The sequence below is a fragment of the Chionomys nivalis genome, chromosome 10 (genome assembly GCF_950005125.1).
Source record: "Chionomys nivalis chromosome 10, mChiNiv1.1, whole genome shotgun sequence".
NCBI classification, from domain to species: domain Eukaryota; kingdom Metazoa; phylum Chordata; class Mammalia; order Rodentia; family Cricetidae; genus Chionomys; species Chionomys nivalis.
This window is the reverse complement of record NC_080095.1, coordinates 38,225,033-38,242,617: the sequence shown is the minus strand read 5'-3', so window position 1 is coordinate 38,242,617 and position 17,585 is coordinate 38,225,033. Positions and strand designations below refer to the sequence as shown.

The 17,585-nt window shown below is 54.6% G+C and overlaps 1 protein-coding gene across 1 annotated transcript; it reads left to right on the top strand.

Moving 5' to 3' along the window:
* Positions 1-471: 471 nt before the first annotated feature.
* Vash1 (vasohibin 1) lies at positions 472-16,127 on the top strand. Its single transcript, XM_057782410.1, has 7 exons — positions 472-2,050; positions 6,556-6,644; positions 7,869-7,925; positions 9,358-9,432; positions 10,033-10,414; positions 11,539-11,651; positions 12,429-16,127. Exons 1-7 carry the CDS (start codon positions 1,727-1,729, stop codon positions 12,499-12,501), a joined length of 1,113 nt encoding a protein of 370 aa, XP_057638393.1. The 5' UTR covers positions 472-1,726; the 3' UTR covers positions 12,502-16,127.
* The last annotated feature ends 1,458 nt before the right edge of the window (positions 16,128-17,585 follow it).

Genomic DNA, 17,585 nt, shown 5'->3' with positions numbered 1-17,585 from the left:
TTACAAATCCTCCCCTGAGGAGCATTGTCAGAAGAGCAGAGTTCATCCAGTGTGACGGATGGGGAAACTGAAGTCTGCAAAGAGAAGAGATTTACAAAACGTCCCAGAAGAAAATGGGCATGAACACCGTCTAGAACTCGCGGTTTCCAGGTCAGCATTTTTGATTCTATATAGCTGAGGGCCGCCCCTCCTCGATGTGTCTGTCCTTCAGGAAATTCCTGACCGACCGCCACAATTCCTTCCGCGCCAGGAATCCCCCAGGAGTTTGCGCTCTATGTGGCGGGGTGTAAACTTCCTCCGCAGCTCTGCACCCACTTCTCAACGCCCTAAGAGAGAGGTGAGAAGGAGGGAACGTTCAGGACAGTCCTGTGATAACTTGTAGCTATGCGGGGTAGTGGGGTGGCGGCAGCAGGAGGACCCGGCGGGAACGCGCTGGCCCTTTAAGGGGGGGACGGGGCGCATGCGCGGCGCGGGCCAGAGTCGAGCCTGGTGGGCGGCGGGAGGCACGGGGGACCCGGCCGGCGGCAGCGGTGGCTTCTGCTTCGCCGAGCCGGGACGCCGCCATCGGCCGGCGGGCTGCACCTTCATAGGCTGCTGCTCCCTGGGGATCGGTGCACCGACATCCTCCAGGGCTTTGTCACTCTCCGCCGCGGGCGGAGCCTACGGACCTGCCCTCGCACCCCGCGCGCCCAGCCCGGCTCAGCCTGGCCGTGGGAACCCCAGTGCAGCATCCTCCAACCGCTCATGCTGAAGCTGGTGGCGAGTGGCCAGTCTGCCGCTCAGCGACCTCAGCCTGGTCCCCCGCGAGTCGCCAGAGCCGCTCCCCACGATGGCTGAGCCTGGGGCCCCGCGTCCCTCTTTGGCTCAGCTGGGACCGAGCCGCGCCAGGTGCCCCCGGTACCCCCGCTGATCCGCTCCAGGCCGGGGATAGCAGGGCCCGAGCTCCCCCACCCCTTGCCTCCCCGCCGCGCCCTTCCCCTCCGCCCTCTTTACTGCTGTTCCCCGGGGCTAGGGGCTAGGGGATCTAGACAAAGCTCCACTTTGTGCGGGAGGCGGGCGTGGAATGTGTGCGGCGGCGCGCGCCCCCTCCCCGCCCCGCCAGCTGCGAGTCTTGGCACCCGGAAGGGTCGCGACAGAGAAGTCGCCCCCGGCGCCGCGTCCCCCCCCCCCCCCCGCATCCCCGATCCCTGGGGTCCAGACTGGGAGCTCACGCGGGCCCCCTCCGCTCGCTCCAGTGTGAGTGTGCAAGGATTCCGTAGAAGAATTTCTTCTCTCCAAAACGGGGAGTGGGCACCGGTGCCTTGGGCCTCCTTTTCAGCATTGCTTCAAGAGCTGTCTGGCCTCAGTCTCCCCACCCCCGGAACCCCACTTTTCTCCTCTCAGCCATTCTAGATCGCTGCGGATCATTGTTCTTGCTGCCAAATGGGGGTGCTTTGTACAGACTGCCAAGTTGGGGTGTGTTCTCTTCATCCAGTTTTTCTAACAAAACAGGGCTTCTAAAGCGAACCCTAGGCAACCCACCTGGCCATCACTCCAAGCTGATGCGCTGATTCTTTCTTACCAAATAGTATTTTATTGTATAGGAGCCACGCCCTGGTTTCTTAAAGGCGCCCGGCACTGTTTGGCCATGTGTTATCTTTATAGCGGGTGTGTGGGAAGCCTCCTGTGAGGCACTTAGTTTTCCCGCCTCCTGATATATCCTCCCACCCCCATCGAGGATTTAGGGATGCCAGGGGGAAAGAAGGTGGTCCCGAGTGGCAGCAGCGGTGCCTCCCCGAATGCAGCCGCCAGTGCTGCTGCTGCTGCCGCCTCCCACTCTGGCATTAAACGTTTGGAGACCAGCGAAGGGGCCTCAGCACAGAGAGACGAGGAACCAGAAGAGGAAGGGGAAGAGGACCTACGAGATGGAGGTGTCCCTTTCTTCGTCAACCGAGGTGGACTGCCAGTGGACGAAGCCACCTGGGAAAGGATGTGGAAGCATGTGGCCAAGATCCACCCGGATGGAGAGAAGGTGGCCCTGCGGATCCGTGGGGCCACGGACCTTCCCAAGGTAAGACAGGGAGCGGGCAGGCACAATGAAGATGGGTTTTATTGACCTTGAAGCTAAGAAAATAACCCACATCTTGCTTCTGATGGAAACAGTAGGGGACCATTGGTAAGATTTTTTTTTTTAATATAGGTAGGTGGCACCTGTCCAGAACTTTCTTTCCAGTGCTTTCGGGGTCATTTGATGAGGAAGACTCAGTGCCCTATCTCCAGGAGGCCATCTCCCATGACTTTCTGGGTAGGACCACAGGTGAACTGGGGAACCAATGTGGTTTGGCATCTTTCTGGCTCAGGACATTTGACAAGCCAAAAAACAATGAGACTAATGATGAATGACTTTGTATGATGAGAAAATATTTTCATATATTATCTACTTAATTTGACCAGCAACAGTCCAAAGGAAGTAGTTTGGACTCCCTTTTAAGATGAGAAACTCAAAAGGTACATGGGAAGTGGCCGAGCTGGGATTCAGCACCAGATCTTAGGGCTCCAGATGCTCAGCTCTGTTGGGTACCAGATTCAGGGGCGTAGCAGTGACCCTGTGGGAAGAGAGGAGCAAAGTGTTCTGCATTGACTAGAGCTCCTCTGCCACAACAGTGCCTCCATGGTGCTGCTCAGGAAGGGGAGGCTCTGTCTCATTCATCTTTGTCTTCTTGAGGTCTCCTGTGTGCCTGGCACAGGGCGGGCGCTTATGTGTGTTTGCTAAATGAAAGGGTGTTTGGGTTGTGCTGGGCTGTGCAGTGCTATAGTGTGTGCGTGCATGTGTGCGTGTGTGTGTTAATGTTTATGTTTTGTCTAAGGAAGCACTGTTTCACGTACTGAGGCCATTGGTCAGAAATCAGACCTATAGCTTAGTCCTGAAGGAAGAGAGGGGAGAATGGAGTTCCTGATGCCTGGGGACCAGGCCTGTGTTGCTTTCACTGGGTTATTGGCATAGCCATCAGAAAACTGTTTGGGGGAAAGATAATCTGAGGTTGAAGGTTGAGCTCCTAGTGCCTAATGCCTCCCAGGGGAATAAGCTAGACTGACTTTGAATAGTTACATCAGAGTCCTCTCATTTATTTAGCTAATCTGAACTGGACATTGTTTCCACTGTCTTATCCTTAAAACGAACACTGTCGAACATTCTAAAACACAAATTTTGGGATCCTGCTTTGATTTTTTTTTTTTTGACCTTGGGACAAATTCCCAAACAAGAAAGTGTGACATCGCGGAATTTAGGTATTGTTTTGGATCTCCTGCCTGCCCATATGAGCTCAAGGCAATCCGCTCCAGCCTGCTTGAGCCACAGTTTTCTTATCTGAAAAATGGGCTGGTGGTGGAGAGGGTGAAACGAGAAACCAGGACTATTGTGAGGAGGGAGACAAGAGGCCACCCAAAGTATCAGGCTGATGAGGCCAAGGCTACACACATCCCCCACAGCATCCAGTCCTCCTGGTTCTGTCTGGATTGGACCATAGGAGAGTGGCAGAATGGTCACTGCTTTGGAGGACTCAATCCATTAGTGTCTTCAACAGTGATTGGTCCTCAGGCCTCATGCTCAGGAAGAAAGGACAGGTTCGAAGGATCAGCTGTTTGTTAGAGAGGAAAGTATGGAGTCAGGTGAGAAAGTCAGAGAGAATTCTGAAACTTTAAGCTTTTTGGGAAAGTGTCTCAGATGGAGGAAGTGAGGAACCATGAAGCTCAACTGGAAACTTGGTCCAGGGAATGTGGAGGAGCCCTAGAGGCTGTGGAGAAGAGCAGCAAATATTGGGTGTCATACTGTGAACCGCAGAAAGGCCTGAGCCTGGCCTTTCCCCTCCCTGGTGGCCTGCTTCAGACGTCACACTGTTCTTGATGGGCCCGGGAACGGTTTCTTAAGATACACATTATCTTAACAGACCACTTGAGCCAAACAATAGCATTGGGTGATTTCTCTCATAATGATCCATACTTTTTGGCATCTTTACAGGAAAGTAAGAGATATGGGAACAGCAAGCGTACGGCAGCTGGCAGGAGGGGCTGGGGTGTGTTGTCCTCTCCCTCATTTTGCTACAGCTTCCCATGCCCCCACCTGCTTTCCCCGAGTTTTACAGGCTAAGCCTCTGCAGGAAGCTGGATCCACAGCAGCAGGGCAGTGCAGTGAAAGGCAGTTCTCTGCAGGGGAAGCCACCATGTCTTCTCACCCTTGCTATCTCATAACTACTTTCAAGAGGAAGGTGTACAGCATCCTTGCCCCTCAGCATCCCCAGCTGCCAGTGTACTGATCAGCGGCAGTGCCCACTTATGGGGATGTTGAGATGAACTGGTCATGGAAAGCACGTAACACCTCATTAGGTGAGCGTCTAATAGGGTCCCCTCCATAGCAAGGGCATGCAGCAAGCCACAAGCACTTGCAGTATCTGCGAGAGTGAGCCCAAACGTAACAGTTTCCGGAAGCATCCAGAAGCCAGCAGCAGGCTATGCTCCTTCGTGAGAATTTCTCTAGCTGTTTCCAGCTGTTATCCCCTTTGAAAGTCCAGCAACCACTGACCCAACCCTGATGCTGAAGATCTGGCTGTGGCTTTGACCACTGAGCACCTGCAGATGGACATCCAGGCGTCTCTAGAGGGCCAGATAGCCCAGGGCAGAGTGTGCTGGACTGTCCTTGGCACACATCGGTAGCCAGGTGTTGGGCAGTGTCCTGAGGTGTCTGCTTGCAGTAGCTCGGTGATACCCCAGGCAGATTCCGTGGCTGCACTTTCACAAGTGAGGAACATTCACCAATGAGCTCTCTGAGGCACTGCTGTTCAGGACATCACTGAAATCACAGAGCTGGATTCCATAGCAGAGCCAGTTCCGCTCTGGTCATCACTAAGTCTTCCTGACTCAGCCCCAAGTCCAGCCATAGGCTCTCCCCCCCCCGCAAGCATCCTTGTTGTGTTGGCCTGAGGGATCCTTTCAGTAGGATTGTCCTACAACCCTGGACTGTCTGGTTCCGGGATCAAGCTTTGCCCTTGGGAAAGTGGTCTCTAAGACACGCTTAGGATCCTAGGTCATGTTTGACAGACAGGTGAAGGTAGGGCCCACCCTGAGCTTGTCTCCCGCAGGCGGCTATAAGTGACGGTGCCAGTTTGAAGATGGTACTGATGTGGAAGGGGAAGTAACCTCCCCAGGCTGTGGTATCTGCTGCTAGAGACTGCCCAGACAGGAAGCAAAGGACCCTGGGGAGGGAAGAGGGAAGAAAGACATGCTAGACTGTCTCTGAGCTAGGGCCCTTTCTTCCTGCATCTGCACCCTATGGAATGGAACAGTATCTGCCAGAGACACGGTCCTGGTCTCCCACCGCCAGAAGCACCCTAGAGACAAGTGTCTGGCGATAACCAGTGTGTCTACTTCCCTTCCCGACAGAGCCCAGCCACAGCGACTAGAGTATTGTAAAATCCTTCTTGGGCCCAGCGTCTTATACCAACGATGAGTCCTTCCTCGCCCTACAGCCCCACCCTGAGTGTACTTACTTGGAATTCCTGGTACATTTGCAGCTAGGTGGTCATGGGCAAATTCTGTGTGGTCCAATGGCAGCCTACTGGGAAATGATGGGAACTTACTAGTAAGATGTGGAGTGGGTGGGGAAAGGGTGCTTTGAAGCAAGATCCCACACTGTCCCCCCTCCCACTGCCACACTCCTTGACAGTTCAGGTTGGGGCTTTGGAAGTCCTGGCACACCTGTCCTGCCACGGACATCCCTGGCCGATGTCATATCCACCGGTCTAGGATAGATCCCCTAGCTTACGGTACCACGCAGTAGAATGGAACACTGTGGAAACCAGTTTTGATCTAGTGCCCGAGCCACAGTGTATTAGGCTGTCTTCTCATTGCGATAATGAAATGCCTGAGGCAGGACACTTAGGAAGAAATGAGGTTTATTTGGCTTGCATCTTTGGGGACTGGAGGGGCCTGTGTTGGTTGAGACTGTGGAAGGTCTGATGGCAGTGGATGACATCATGACAGGAGCATGGAGAGGCAGATCACACTGGATGCAAGAGGCCATAGGAAGGAGGAGCTGGTTCCGCCCCTTTGATGACAATCCTGAGAACTGCCTTCTGCCTTTCCCAGGGTGTGCCTGCAGTACCCCAATACTTTTATCTAGAACCTACCCAGGGAAAAGTGCCTAACACCTTTGCCACATCCAAGCCATAGACCAGAGTGAACCCCCCAAACCCAAACAAATTAGCCCCAATACGGACATTCTTGTTAAGCATCAATAATGCATATTTTAAATTTAATATAGTCAGTCAGTGGATCCTCCTATTTTTTCTAAAATTATTTAACAGCATAAAATTTCAAGGTCAACCTAAGTTCCACATTAGAAGTACAGTCAGGTATCAGGGATGGCTAAGCTGGAGGCCTGGGAGGAAGCTTGGGAAAGAAAGGTTCCCAGGGAAAGAGGCTCAGAGTAGGAGCCTCCCCTGGCTGTTGCTCTGGGGGTGCTGGAAGCTCCAGGGTGTGCCTATCCATGTGACAGAGCTTCTTTCCTCCATCTGTCCCTAGATTCCCATACCAAGTGTGCCTACTTTCCAGCCGACGACACCCATCCCCGAGCGCCTGGAAGCCGTGCAGCGCTACATCAGGGAGCTGCAGTATCCTCTTGGGTCCGGAGCCGTGGCCACCACTTAGTGACAGCCCCAAAGACCAAGTGGGGCCTGGATAGGGATCCTCAGGGCCAGCTCCCTCCCAGCTCCAGAGCTGCCATTCGCTGGCATTTTTGTTCCCTGGAGCTGCCAAGGCTGTGTCTGAGTGCTGGACCCGCTCCAGCTTCTCCAGCACCAGTTTCCCCATGCTCTGCATGTGTGCGTGTGTGTGCGTGCGTGTGTGTGTGTGTGCGCGCGCACGTGCATGCTGCGTTTGTGTGTGCGCATGCGTGTGTGCGTGCATGTGCATGCCTGTGTGTGTTTGTGTGTGTGTGTGTGCGCACGCGGAGAGAAGGAGCTTCCTAAGTAGCTTGATGAGAAAAGGGTGTCAGCTGTCATTCATCCTGCCCCAGCAAAGGGACGGAAGAAGCTCTTTGGGGCTATTGCAGTGCTGGGTTTGGGAGGATGGGGGAGGGAAAGGGACCTTTTGCTCCAAGATATATTATCCATAGCTTGAAGTTTTCTCCCAATTCTTGGAACTTTTTTTCCCTGATAGCAGGTCAGTTCCGTTATGTCTCTGCTCTGGGCCCCTGAAGTTTCTGCCCGAGAGCCATGTGTCCTGGGCTCTGTGTTCCTTACTTGCTTGCTCCTTGTGGTTCATACATCCTGCTTTCTTAGAACATCCAGGACCACCAGCCCAGGGGTTGCGCCACACACAATGAGCTGGGCCCCCTCCCCACATCAGTCACTAAGAGAACTCATCACAGGCCAGTCTAGTAGAGGCGTCTTCTCAATTGACGTTCCCCTTTCCCAAATGACTCTAGCTTGTGCTGAGCTGACATAAAACTAGCTGGCACAGGGGAGGTGGTGGCCTTCCAGCTTTCTTAGCTGTTTGGAAAACCCAGCACTCCAAGGAGCTGCCCCCAGCTAAGGCTACTTTCTCAGCCCCGCTGGACTGGCTGCCCACTCAGTGTCCTGTGCTGAGACAGGAGGGCAGGAGAGGACGAGGGAGAGTGCAAAGAGTGGGGAGAAGAACCGCGAGAGCAAAGAGAACCCCCATGCTGGACCCTAGCCCCTCTTCCCAGAGAACAAGTCCTAAGTGGTCCGTATGGTGCTCTGTGGCAGATGTTGCAAAGGGGTTCTTCTGTAGCTATCCTGGCCTCTGGGGTGGCAGTCAAGGGAAAGACACAGCTTTCCCGACCAAGCCGGGAAGCCCTTAACCACTGTCCCCAGGTACAATCACACAGGGACACAGTTCTTTGAAATTAAGAAGAGCAGACCTCTGACAGGGTAAGTACCAGGCCTCTGGCTGGGCTCTCAGGGTTTCTCCCGCCCTCCCCGTGGGTTTGATCACTAGGGAACCTCGGTGGTTTGCCTTTGAATGACAGTTTAAGAAGGTAGGCGGGGACTTTCCTGAGAAAAGTCAGCCATAGGATGGGGGAAGGGCACTACGCTGGGAAGGGAAATCCCGATGACATAGCCACCCAAGGCTTAGGAAAGCAAAGCTCAGCTGAACTAGTAAGTAGGGTAACCCCCCTCCCCAGATTGTCTGGTAGGTGCTGTGGGCAGGGCGGGCGGGATTGGTGTGGGAACAGGGAAGAACCTCTCCCTCTTCTTTCCTAAAGCCTCCCATGCACTCTGCATCACATGGTACCTATATACTTACCCAGTTTGTCCTGGATTCTCCTTGTCATGAAGTAGAAAGTCCAGTGTCTAAGCATCAGATCCCACAGGAAAGAGACTGCATCTCTCACTTCCTAGCCTGTCGTGACTCAGCATGCAGACTCAGCATATAGACCGAATCTCTTGTTCTAGACAGTCTGTTTTAAGGTGCTTAGTTGTGGCAGGGGGTGGGGGATGCCCTGAATTGCTTATTTAATTAATTGCCTGGTCTAGAAATTCTTGGGTCGAACCCACCTTCTCTGATCCTGGGCTTTGCTCTTGTCCGTCAGTTGCTGCTGTGTGCTGGTGTCCCATCCCATCTTCCCATAGGATACAGGAGTCCCAGGCAATGCCAGTGGCTAAGCTGAGGCCCCAGACCTGGAGGACAGGCTGTTTTGAAATGGCCTAATTTTTGCCAGGTGGTGATGGCCCACACCTTTAGTCCCAGCACTTGGGAGGCAGAGGCAGGCGGATCTCTAAGTTCAAGACCAGCCTGGTCAACAGAGTGAACTCCAGGATAGGACAGCCAGGGCTACACAGACAAACCCTATCTTGAAAAACAAAAGGGAGGGGGGCTAAATTCCAAGTTCAGGGGCAGGCAGGGACCGCTGTCTTTCCGAGATCCTACATCCAGGCTGCAGAGAGTACTTTCCATCAGTTAGCAAGTTCTTCGGCCGCTGGGGTTGGATGAGGCATGTTTGCTGGCTGTGCTCAGGAAGGGAAACCATCAATGCTAAGCTTCTCACCTCCCCTCAGCCCTATTGCATTGCATGGGACCCACCATTCATGCTCCCCTCTCCGGGAAGTCTAAGCAGGAGCCAGGCCAGAGAGGAAGAAGCGAATGGAGGGAAGTGCAGAGAGTAGGCCTACTTCCTGAGCTCCAGGCCCTGCCCCTAGTCACCCCCTGAGACGCTAGACTTGGGAGGGGGAAGGAAACACCAGGCCCGGGAGGATAACGGCTTGGTGAGCAGTCTCAGCCTAGTCTTTCTGGCTCCTCACCAAATAGAGCTTGAGGGGCCTGAAAACGCTCTCCACACAGCTCCGCCTCCCTTTCTCATAGGCTGATGGACCTGGCCAAGGAAATGACCAAAGAGGCTCTGCCAATCAAATGCCTGGAAGCTGTGATCCTGGGAATGTATCCTTCCTGGGGCCTGGGAGTGGTTCAGAGTGCCTTGGCTGCCTGCTGTAGAAGGGGAGGGTCTTCAGGGCTCCGGGGCTCCTACCATTTCTAGGTTCTCTTGCCCCCCAGCATGGAGCGGCCTCACGGAGAGGAGGAATCCCTGCAAGAGAGAGGATCCTTGAGGAGGCTGTCGTCTCAGTGTTCCCTTTTGCTACCATGCCAGGCCTGCTGGATAGCAGCATAGACAAGGTGACCCTGGTTTTGGCACTCCACATCTGGGTACAGTGTTGCACTCTGGCTGTCGCGCTGTTTCTAAGTCCTGGAGCAGCCGGCGAGAGGCCCCCTGTTGGCGCGTCCGGATAGTGCTGATCTGTAGAAAAGGCAGATGGGGTCTCAAAAACACAACTACCTACAAAGATGCACAGGGTTTCTCGCCCAGACCCCTCCCAGGGCAGGGGAGCACCTGGGAAAGCTGGCAAGTACCCCCCCCCAGAAGCAGCCCTCTGCGGGGGACCCCAGTCAGGGCTGGGGAGGGAGATAGGTCCCGTTTAGGCGCTCTTTGGCACTCATAGGCCATTCTGCCCTGGCGCTTTCTGTAACTCACCGCTTCACCAGTTACCTCACCAACAGCATGCCCACCCTGGAACGTTTCCCCATCAGCTTCAAGACCTATTTCTCAGGGAACTACTTCCGCCACATTGTGCTGGGGGTTAACTTTGGGGGCCGCTATGGAGCCCTGGGCATGAGCCGAAGGGAGGACCTGATGTATAAACCTCCAGCCTTCCGCACACTCAGTGAGCTCGTGCTGGACTACGAGGCGGCCTATGGCCGCTGCTGGCATGTGTTGAAGAAGGTAAAGCTGGGCCAGTGCGTATCCCACGACCCCCACAGCGTGGAACAAATTGAATGGAAGCACTCGGTGCTGGACGTGGAGCGGCTGGGTCGGGAGGACTTCCGCAAGGAGCTGGAGCGGCACGCCCGAGACATGCGTCTCAAGGTTAGGATCAGCAGTGGTCCCCGGGGCCACTGTCAACCCTGCATCCTCATAGGATCTCCATGCTTTCGCTGGCTTGCCCCGACCAGTAGGGGCTCCTGAGAATGAAGTATCTATTTGGACTCAGGATCAGGCATTACTCAAAAAAGTCCTGCTGTTGAAGTTGAACCTTGGGTGGGCAGACCAAGAACCCTACTCTAGGAGGAGGAAGGGAGTGAGCGGCTTTTGCACAAGCATAGGCTTGGATATGTGAAGGCCAGGGACATGGTACATCGGGCCAGGGTGTGTTGAGTGGAAGAAACGGTGCCTGGCCTATCTGAGAGGGTGGCGGAGTAGGGTAGTGAGCCTCCACAGCCCGACTGCACTCAGACCTGCTCCTTCAAACCCCTGTGGTTAACATTGTCTTCCCCTAAGGTAGATGCTGCCCTAGGCCTGCATTACAGAGATGTTCTCCGGTTCTCCGTGCTGTAGCCACTCCCTTCTCCCTGGCCCTGCACCACCACCACCACCACCACCACCACCCACCCACCCACCCACCACCCACCCCACGCCCCCTCCGTTCAGTGTTTTCAGGCAGCCTAAAGATTCCTTCTTCGGTGCTTTTGACTCAGCCTGCTCAGCACTAGACTCCCCATGTTGCTTCTTTTGCAGCTCCCCATTTGGGAGAGGAGAAAACTCAAAGCAGGCTGACCATACTACATAAAGGATGACTCGGCTTTTTTGTTCGTTTTGTTTTTTCATTTTGTTTTTCTGAATCAGAGTTATAATCACCAGTCTGGCATCTGATTGACCTAAGATAGTCAGTGTCACCGTCGGGCTGGTAGGACTTGTCCCAGAGCATCTGCCATAGCCCCATCTGGCAGGCACAACTACCTTTAAAGATGTCTTCCAGTCCTGTGGCAGCCCAGTGACAGATACACTGTGTTCAGAACCCTCACAGTAGACAGCCCTACCAAGAATCTACTGCCCTGGTGGTTTAAGTGCCAGGGTGACCCAGAGACAAGGCAAAGGCCACCTGAGGCTTGGAGTGCACAGTGCCCAGGGCAGCTTCCAGGGACACTCCTGACAGAGCAGAGTGGGCCAAGGGGCGGCCCAAAACATGCTTTTGTTTCTTCCTCCCCATCCAGATTGGCAAGGGGACAGGCCCTCCCTCTCCCACCAAGGACCGGAAGAAGGATGTTTCCTCCCCACAGAGAGCCCAGTCCAGCCCGCACCGCAGGAACAGTCGCAGTGAGAGACGGTGAGAAGGGAGGCTTATCTCCTCTTCCTGGCCCCTCCTCACTCCTCTTTTCTTCCCATCCATTTCTCTTTGGGAAGTCACGTGGGATGCCGGGTTCAGGCGTTGGTGTGTTGGCATTGCCTCTAGCGGTGTGGTGCCATTTCCCCTAAAGAAAACACCCTCAGTTGTCTGAGGTAGACAGCAGGATGGACTGAAGAGGGAGGATGGATTCTGTGGGGTTCCTACAAAGCCTTGAGCACTCCTGCCGTTTGCTGAAGGGACTCTGTCTATGACCCAAGGCTGCACAGCCAGGAGAGAAGGCTTCGAACACAACTTTTGCCCCTGTGGTCTGGGTTTTTGTCTGGGATCAAATGGCAAGATTTGCTATTTAAAGAGCAGGCCTCTTGCTCTGGTGCCCTCTCCCACAAATCATCCCGACTCTTGCTTTAAGTATAATTGTCCCTCTGGAGTCTCCTGTCCGCTGCGAAGGGAGGGGTGCTGAGCAGACATCTGGCGCTAAAACACCATCACCCTGAGCAAGAGGCTGTGAGACAGCTGCAGGGAATTACCTAGGACACCCCAGGCTGACTGACTGCGGCTCCAGAAACAGTCCCTATACCCTTGCTGCTGCTGTAAAGACCCCTTAGAGGAGGGAAGCCAGCTGGACAGCCCTCTCTCCCTCCTTCCCTCCCTCCCTCCCTCCCTCCCTCCCTCCCTCCCTCCCTCCTTCCATCCCTCTTCTCCATCTCCCTAGGAACCACCGGATCCTCTTCTGAACCCCCTGTTTTTCTTCTGCAGGCCGTCAGGGGAGAAGAAGCCTGCAGAGCCCAAAGCCATGCCAGACCTCAATGGGTACCAGATCCGGGTGTGAGGCTGCTGCCAGCACCCCCAGGCCTCCTCTGCTTCTGGAGGCCCTGACCTACCTGCAGGAAAGAATCTACTTCCTTCAGGCAGGGGCTGGTGATCAGGTGGGCTAGGAGTGGGAGGCAGGAAGGATGCCTTGCAGATCAGCCCCAGGTGACTTCCCCTCTCACGGAGCCAAGCCCCTAACCTTGGGCCAAGAAGCAGTTAGTATTTTATTTGGAGTTTTAACCCTACAACTGAAGTTTAAGGTATTTGGAGGGAAAGGCACGTGGATATGCTGGTAGCTGGCAAGGCTTGCTCTCTCTGCGCACCCTGTGGCTTGGGGAGGAGGGCTTGCTGGCTCTGTGGTGCTCCAATCAGCAGTGATGAGGTTGGCGAGCCTTGCCAGTCTGTGGGGTGAGGGTGGGGTGGGGTCGGGATGGAGAATCATGACCCAGGGAAGGGAAGCAGGATAGGGGTCCCCCTGAGAAAGGTCCATGTAGTCCTCAAATCAGGAACGTGGCAGAGGACACATCTGTTTAAGATGGAAGCCTATGACCCAGGAGAGGCCTTGGGTCAGTGTGACTCTTGACAGCACTGAGCCCCTCCCAACACATACACAGGCACATAGCCATATGTCACCATAGCCAGTGTGGGATTAAGCTATAGGCAAACAAGGAGAGGACTGTTCAGGGAAGAGTTCCTGGCCGCCAGCACACTAGACTGGTTCAGTCTAGTCTTGACTATTGCTGCAGCCTGGGGACTCCTTGCAGAAGGGCTGGACTTTGTAGAGCACCCAGAATCGCACTGAGGATACCATGACCTTAAGAAACTGCCTGGGGGTGGGGTAGCTGAGTGGGGGCCTCTAGTTGTGTGAGTGGGCTCTTCTCTCCCGTTCTAATCGTCTCAGCCCTTGCGGGGGAAACAAGACCAGGATGCCTATACCCAAGGCCCACCTTCCCTGCCTTAGCTGCCCAGTTAGGCTTGGGGTGGCAGCCAACTTGAGTGGACGCATCCGGATCCGTGGGGCACTGGAAGGGAGGAGGCCAGGCAGGCAGCAGCAGGCGTTGTCTCTCCCCGGCCCTCAGGCAAGAGATCCCGGAGAGGGGCTGTCAGGGCTGGGGGAGGAGACCCAGGAGCTGGGAGTGTAAGTGAGACAGTGGGAAGCAGTGCAGGAAGGGGCCGCGTGGGGCCTGCGTTCCCTGCAGCACAGACAGTACTTGTCAGGTTGCTGGAGGCTTTAAGTGACAGGATAGCAGGATGAGGTGACCATGAATGGGCTTTCCTGAGAAGCAGAGTCAGCCAGAGCAGCTGCCTTGTGACTGCAGAGGGTAGAGGGCTTGGATAAGAGCAACCGAACTCAAATGCCTGCAGGGCCAGTGGATAATGAGGAAGAGTGTTGGGGGGCGACTGTGTCCAAGAAAGAGCACACCCCGTTAAAGTGGGCTGCTGTGTTCTGCTGTTCCCACAGGGCAGACCCTATGAGGTAGTTTGGGGGGGGGGTTGCTTTGTTTTTTTTTGTTGTTGTTGTTTTGTTTTTTTAAGGCCAAGGCTCTGAATTAGAACATGAATTGTAATTTTTAAAAATTAACAATCCGTTCAAGAAATGATCGCTATAGGGGAGAATAGCAGGCCTCTCGGGTAGAGAGCTTGGACTGGTTCTGGGGAGGCTCCTGTGGCACTGTGCATGGAAAAGTGGCAGTTCTAAGTTTCCCAGAGGCAGAAAGGGCCCGCTTCCTGTGTCATCCCCCTTACCCCACCCTACAGAGACCATGCGTGTGGTTGCTGGCTCACCAGAGGGGGTACAATGGGATAGAATGGTGAAGCTCATGCCTGCCAGGAAATGGATGGTGGCTGGAAGTAGAGAGGAGGGAGGGGGAGAGGGAAGGGGAGGAGGGATGCCTTTGCTGCTGACCTGTGTCGCACAGAGGTTGGCTGCCCATCACACCAACAGTTCCTAGACCCAGAGCCAGGCCCGTGGAACCCAGCACAAGGAGGCATGGGGGGCTGGCTGCTTTGTCCCTTGCATCACCTGCTTCCTCCTGGGGTCAGAGGGTCCCTGGGAAGTGCATAGCTTTCCCCTAGGCTATACCCCTGGCTAGGCCCATGGCTGGAGCCCCAAAGGAGCATAAGACTATTGGATCTGCCTCAGAGTTCAGGAAGTAGGGCAGTGATCCCCATGTTCCTGTGCCCACCTTAAGCGGTACAAGGCTGGACAAGATCTTTTTTGGATCTGAACGTGGCTGCTTATCCGTAGCCCTGTATGTCTCTGGGAATGTCAAGATGTGACAGAATATGGGAGAAAGAGCTGTAAGGGGATCTGGAGTTAGGTATGTGGCCCGGGAAAGAAGGGAGCAGGTGGGTGGGGCACTGACTTGTTCCGGGTGTGGGGGAACAGTTGATGGCCAGTGTGACCCCCCCCCCCATGCTGTTCACCTCTCCTGAGCTAAGGACCTCCGGCCTATGAAGACTGTCATGGGCCACCGTGGTGCTTTTTATTTTTTACTCTTTAGTCGTATGTAGCAAGTCATCCTCCCCTCTGGGGCCGTTTACACATGCTGTGCTTTCTGGGGGCTGGCCTGGCTGGATGGCTTCTGGCAGAGGCAGGGGCAGGGACTTTGGGGCCTTAGTGACCACCATTGCATCACTTCATCTCACTTCCTGTGAGGGACAGGGATCTGGCAGGTGTGACCCCAGGCTCCTGGCTCACACCTGCCTTAGCTTCTCAGACCCGCCCTTGGGGACTGCTGGCTGAGGAGGGTCAAGGTGAGGGCAGAGGTGTTGGTCAGAACACTGGGAAGCCGTCTTCAGAGAACTTTCCTCTCCACCCAGCTACCGGCCAGTCCTTTCCCTCCAAAACCTCACATTCCCATGCTCCCCTGTTCCCTCATGCCAGCCACCCATCCTTAGTGGGCATGGCCAAGTGGGCAGAGCAGCAGCTCCCTGGCCCCAGACTCGATGATGAAGCCTAGAGACCGGGTACTGAGGAGCAGACTCAGAAAACAACCATGGCTGATGTCTAGTCCTGTCGTATTACGCCCCATCCCCTGCCAGGTGGGATGACTTCCGGCTCAAGGGAATAGGTCTGATGATAGCTGTGCAGTGGGTGCCCTGAGGACTGTGTGTATGTATCCCTAGCTGTCCTGCCTGGAATGAATTCTGGCTTAACGCATGCCTGCCCCACCCTGACATGCTGCCAGTGGTGTTAAGAGTGCAAGGATGTGCAGGTGAGAACCAAGAAGCCAGAGGTGTAAAAGGCAAGGCTATTCTAGGAGGAGTAGGTGGGAGCTAAGGGTTAACCCTGCCAGGTACCACAGCGTTCCCCCCAGCAGCTCGGGGCAGGTGGGGTTGCCACAGGGTTAGCTGCAAGTCCCCTGCTAGGACCCTCTCACTCCGTCCAGCTCAGTGCTTTGGGGTCCCAAGCCTCCTTGTTAAGTCTAAAGAGAAGTCTGGATATAGTCGAGCCCTGGGCCCATAATGATGGACATCCACCCCCTGTGCTTTGTCCGACTGCTGTGCTGTCCTAGATGTCGTTACCCGTCTTTTTGTCAGTATTACCCCCGCCTTTCACCGCATACTGTCTCATTCCTTTCTCACTTTCTTCCCCGAAATGAATAAAGTCTTCCCAGCTCCTCTTGTATGGGCTGGCAGAAATCACATGAAACCTTGTCTGCTTCGCTTTGGGAGCTGGAGCCCAAACCCATTCCCACACTCATCAGCCTCACTGACTGCAGGAAGCAGCCAAGATCCCAAGCAGATGGAAGGAGAACCAAAGAATGGGGAACAGGAAGCCTCCTAGCCCTGGCGAGCTGTGATGGGATTTCTGGATTCTGACTCTCAGCCTGTCAGAGCTATTCAGCTCTTGCTAGCCTTAGTCGGGGATCATGTTTCCCATCCTGCTGGCAGGTGCCTCTTCCTCACACAGCTCTGAGGATAGAGCCATGCCCTAGCCCTCCACAGTCAATCAGGGGAAAGGAGAAAGACGGTTCCTTTCAGGAAGCCACCACAGAAATCTGAAGTTCCTTCTCAACAGTTGCCTATCCACAGCTTTGGGGAAACCTCTGGACCACCACTGTTCTCTCCATTGTCCTTTGGCTCCGAGCCTCTTGTCCACTCACACTAAGTGCAAACACCGGAAACCAAGCCAACACTCACAAGAATGCAGCGTTTGACAGCTAGACTCACTCCCCATACCTCACAAGCCTAAGAGTAAAATGCAGACTGTAGAGAGGAGGCCGTGTTACAGGACAGCAAACCCCACCTTGTCCTGGCGAGGACGGTTTTAACCCAGCAAGCCTCTGTCATTTGCAGTGCTGTGATGACCAGATCACAATGCCTGGGGTCAGCACTGCAGCTGGGGAGGAAAGGTGATCTGCTAATATCTAGGGATAGCTTGACCCCTTAGTTTAAGGTGACCACTTAAATTATTGAGGCAGTTTTGTTGCCAGCTAAAATACCCGCTCCCAACTTAAAACAAGCATTTACACAAAGGTAACTGGAGTTTGTGGATATGGTGAATGTACAGAATTCCATGAGGGTGTGCTGTTTACCCATGTAAGTCCAGCTACAGTGGAACACAGCACAGGACTTGGTGGGAAGCCCAATGGGCCTGGAACTATTTCTGAATTCAGGGATAGGGATGAGTTGAGGTGAGCCTAGGGCATCAGGGAAGCAGGTTTATCGTGGTCACTGCGGAGCAACTTTCATAGAATGCAGATGTATTGCTGCTGACCTCTGGGCCACTCAGAACCCTTTTCCTGGGGGAAGCATTTGCCTTATTTTCTGCTGCCTGGGCTCTCCCAGTCACACAGCCCGGCCCTTCCTCATTCAGGCACATGACTAAATTGACACTTCCCCAAAGTCCTGAAGAGATGGAAGGACTGACTCGTCCTTCCCATCTACCAGGACCCAGCATTTCGACTGCTACTGTGGAGGGCAGTGGCAACGGGAAGCAATTGTCATACCAAGGACTAAGACTGACCCAGATGCACTAAGGTTGCCTGGCAACACTTAAGTGTTTGCCAAGGGGGTGGAGAACCAGCTGTTAAGGCCTGACAGGTGGAGAAGACAGACTGGCTAACTCGTTGAGCCAGCCCACACATGACAACTCTT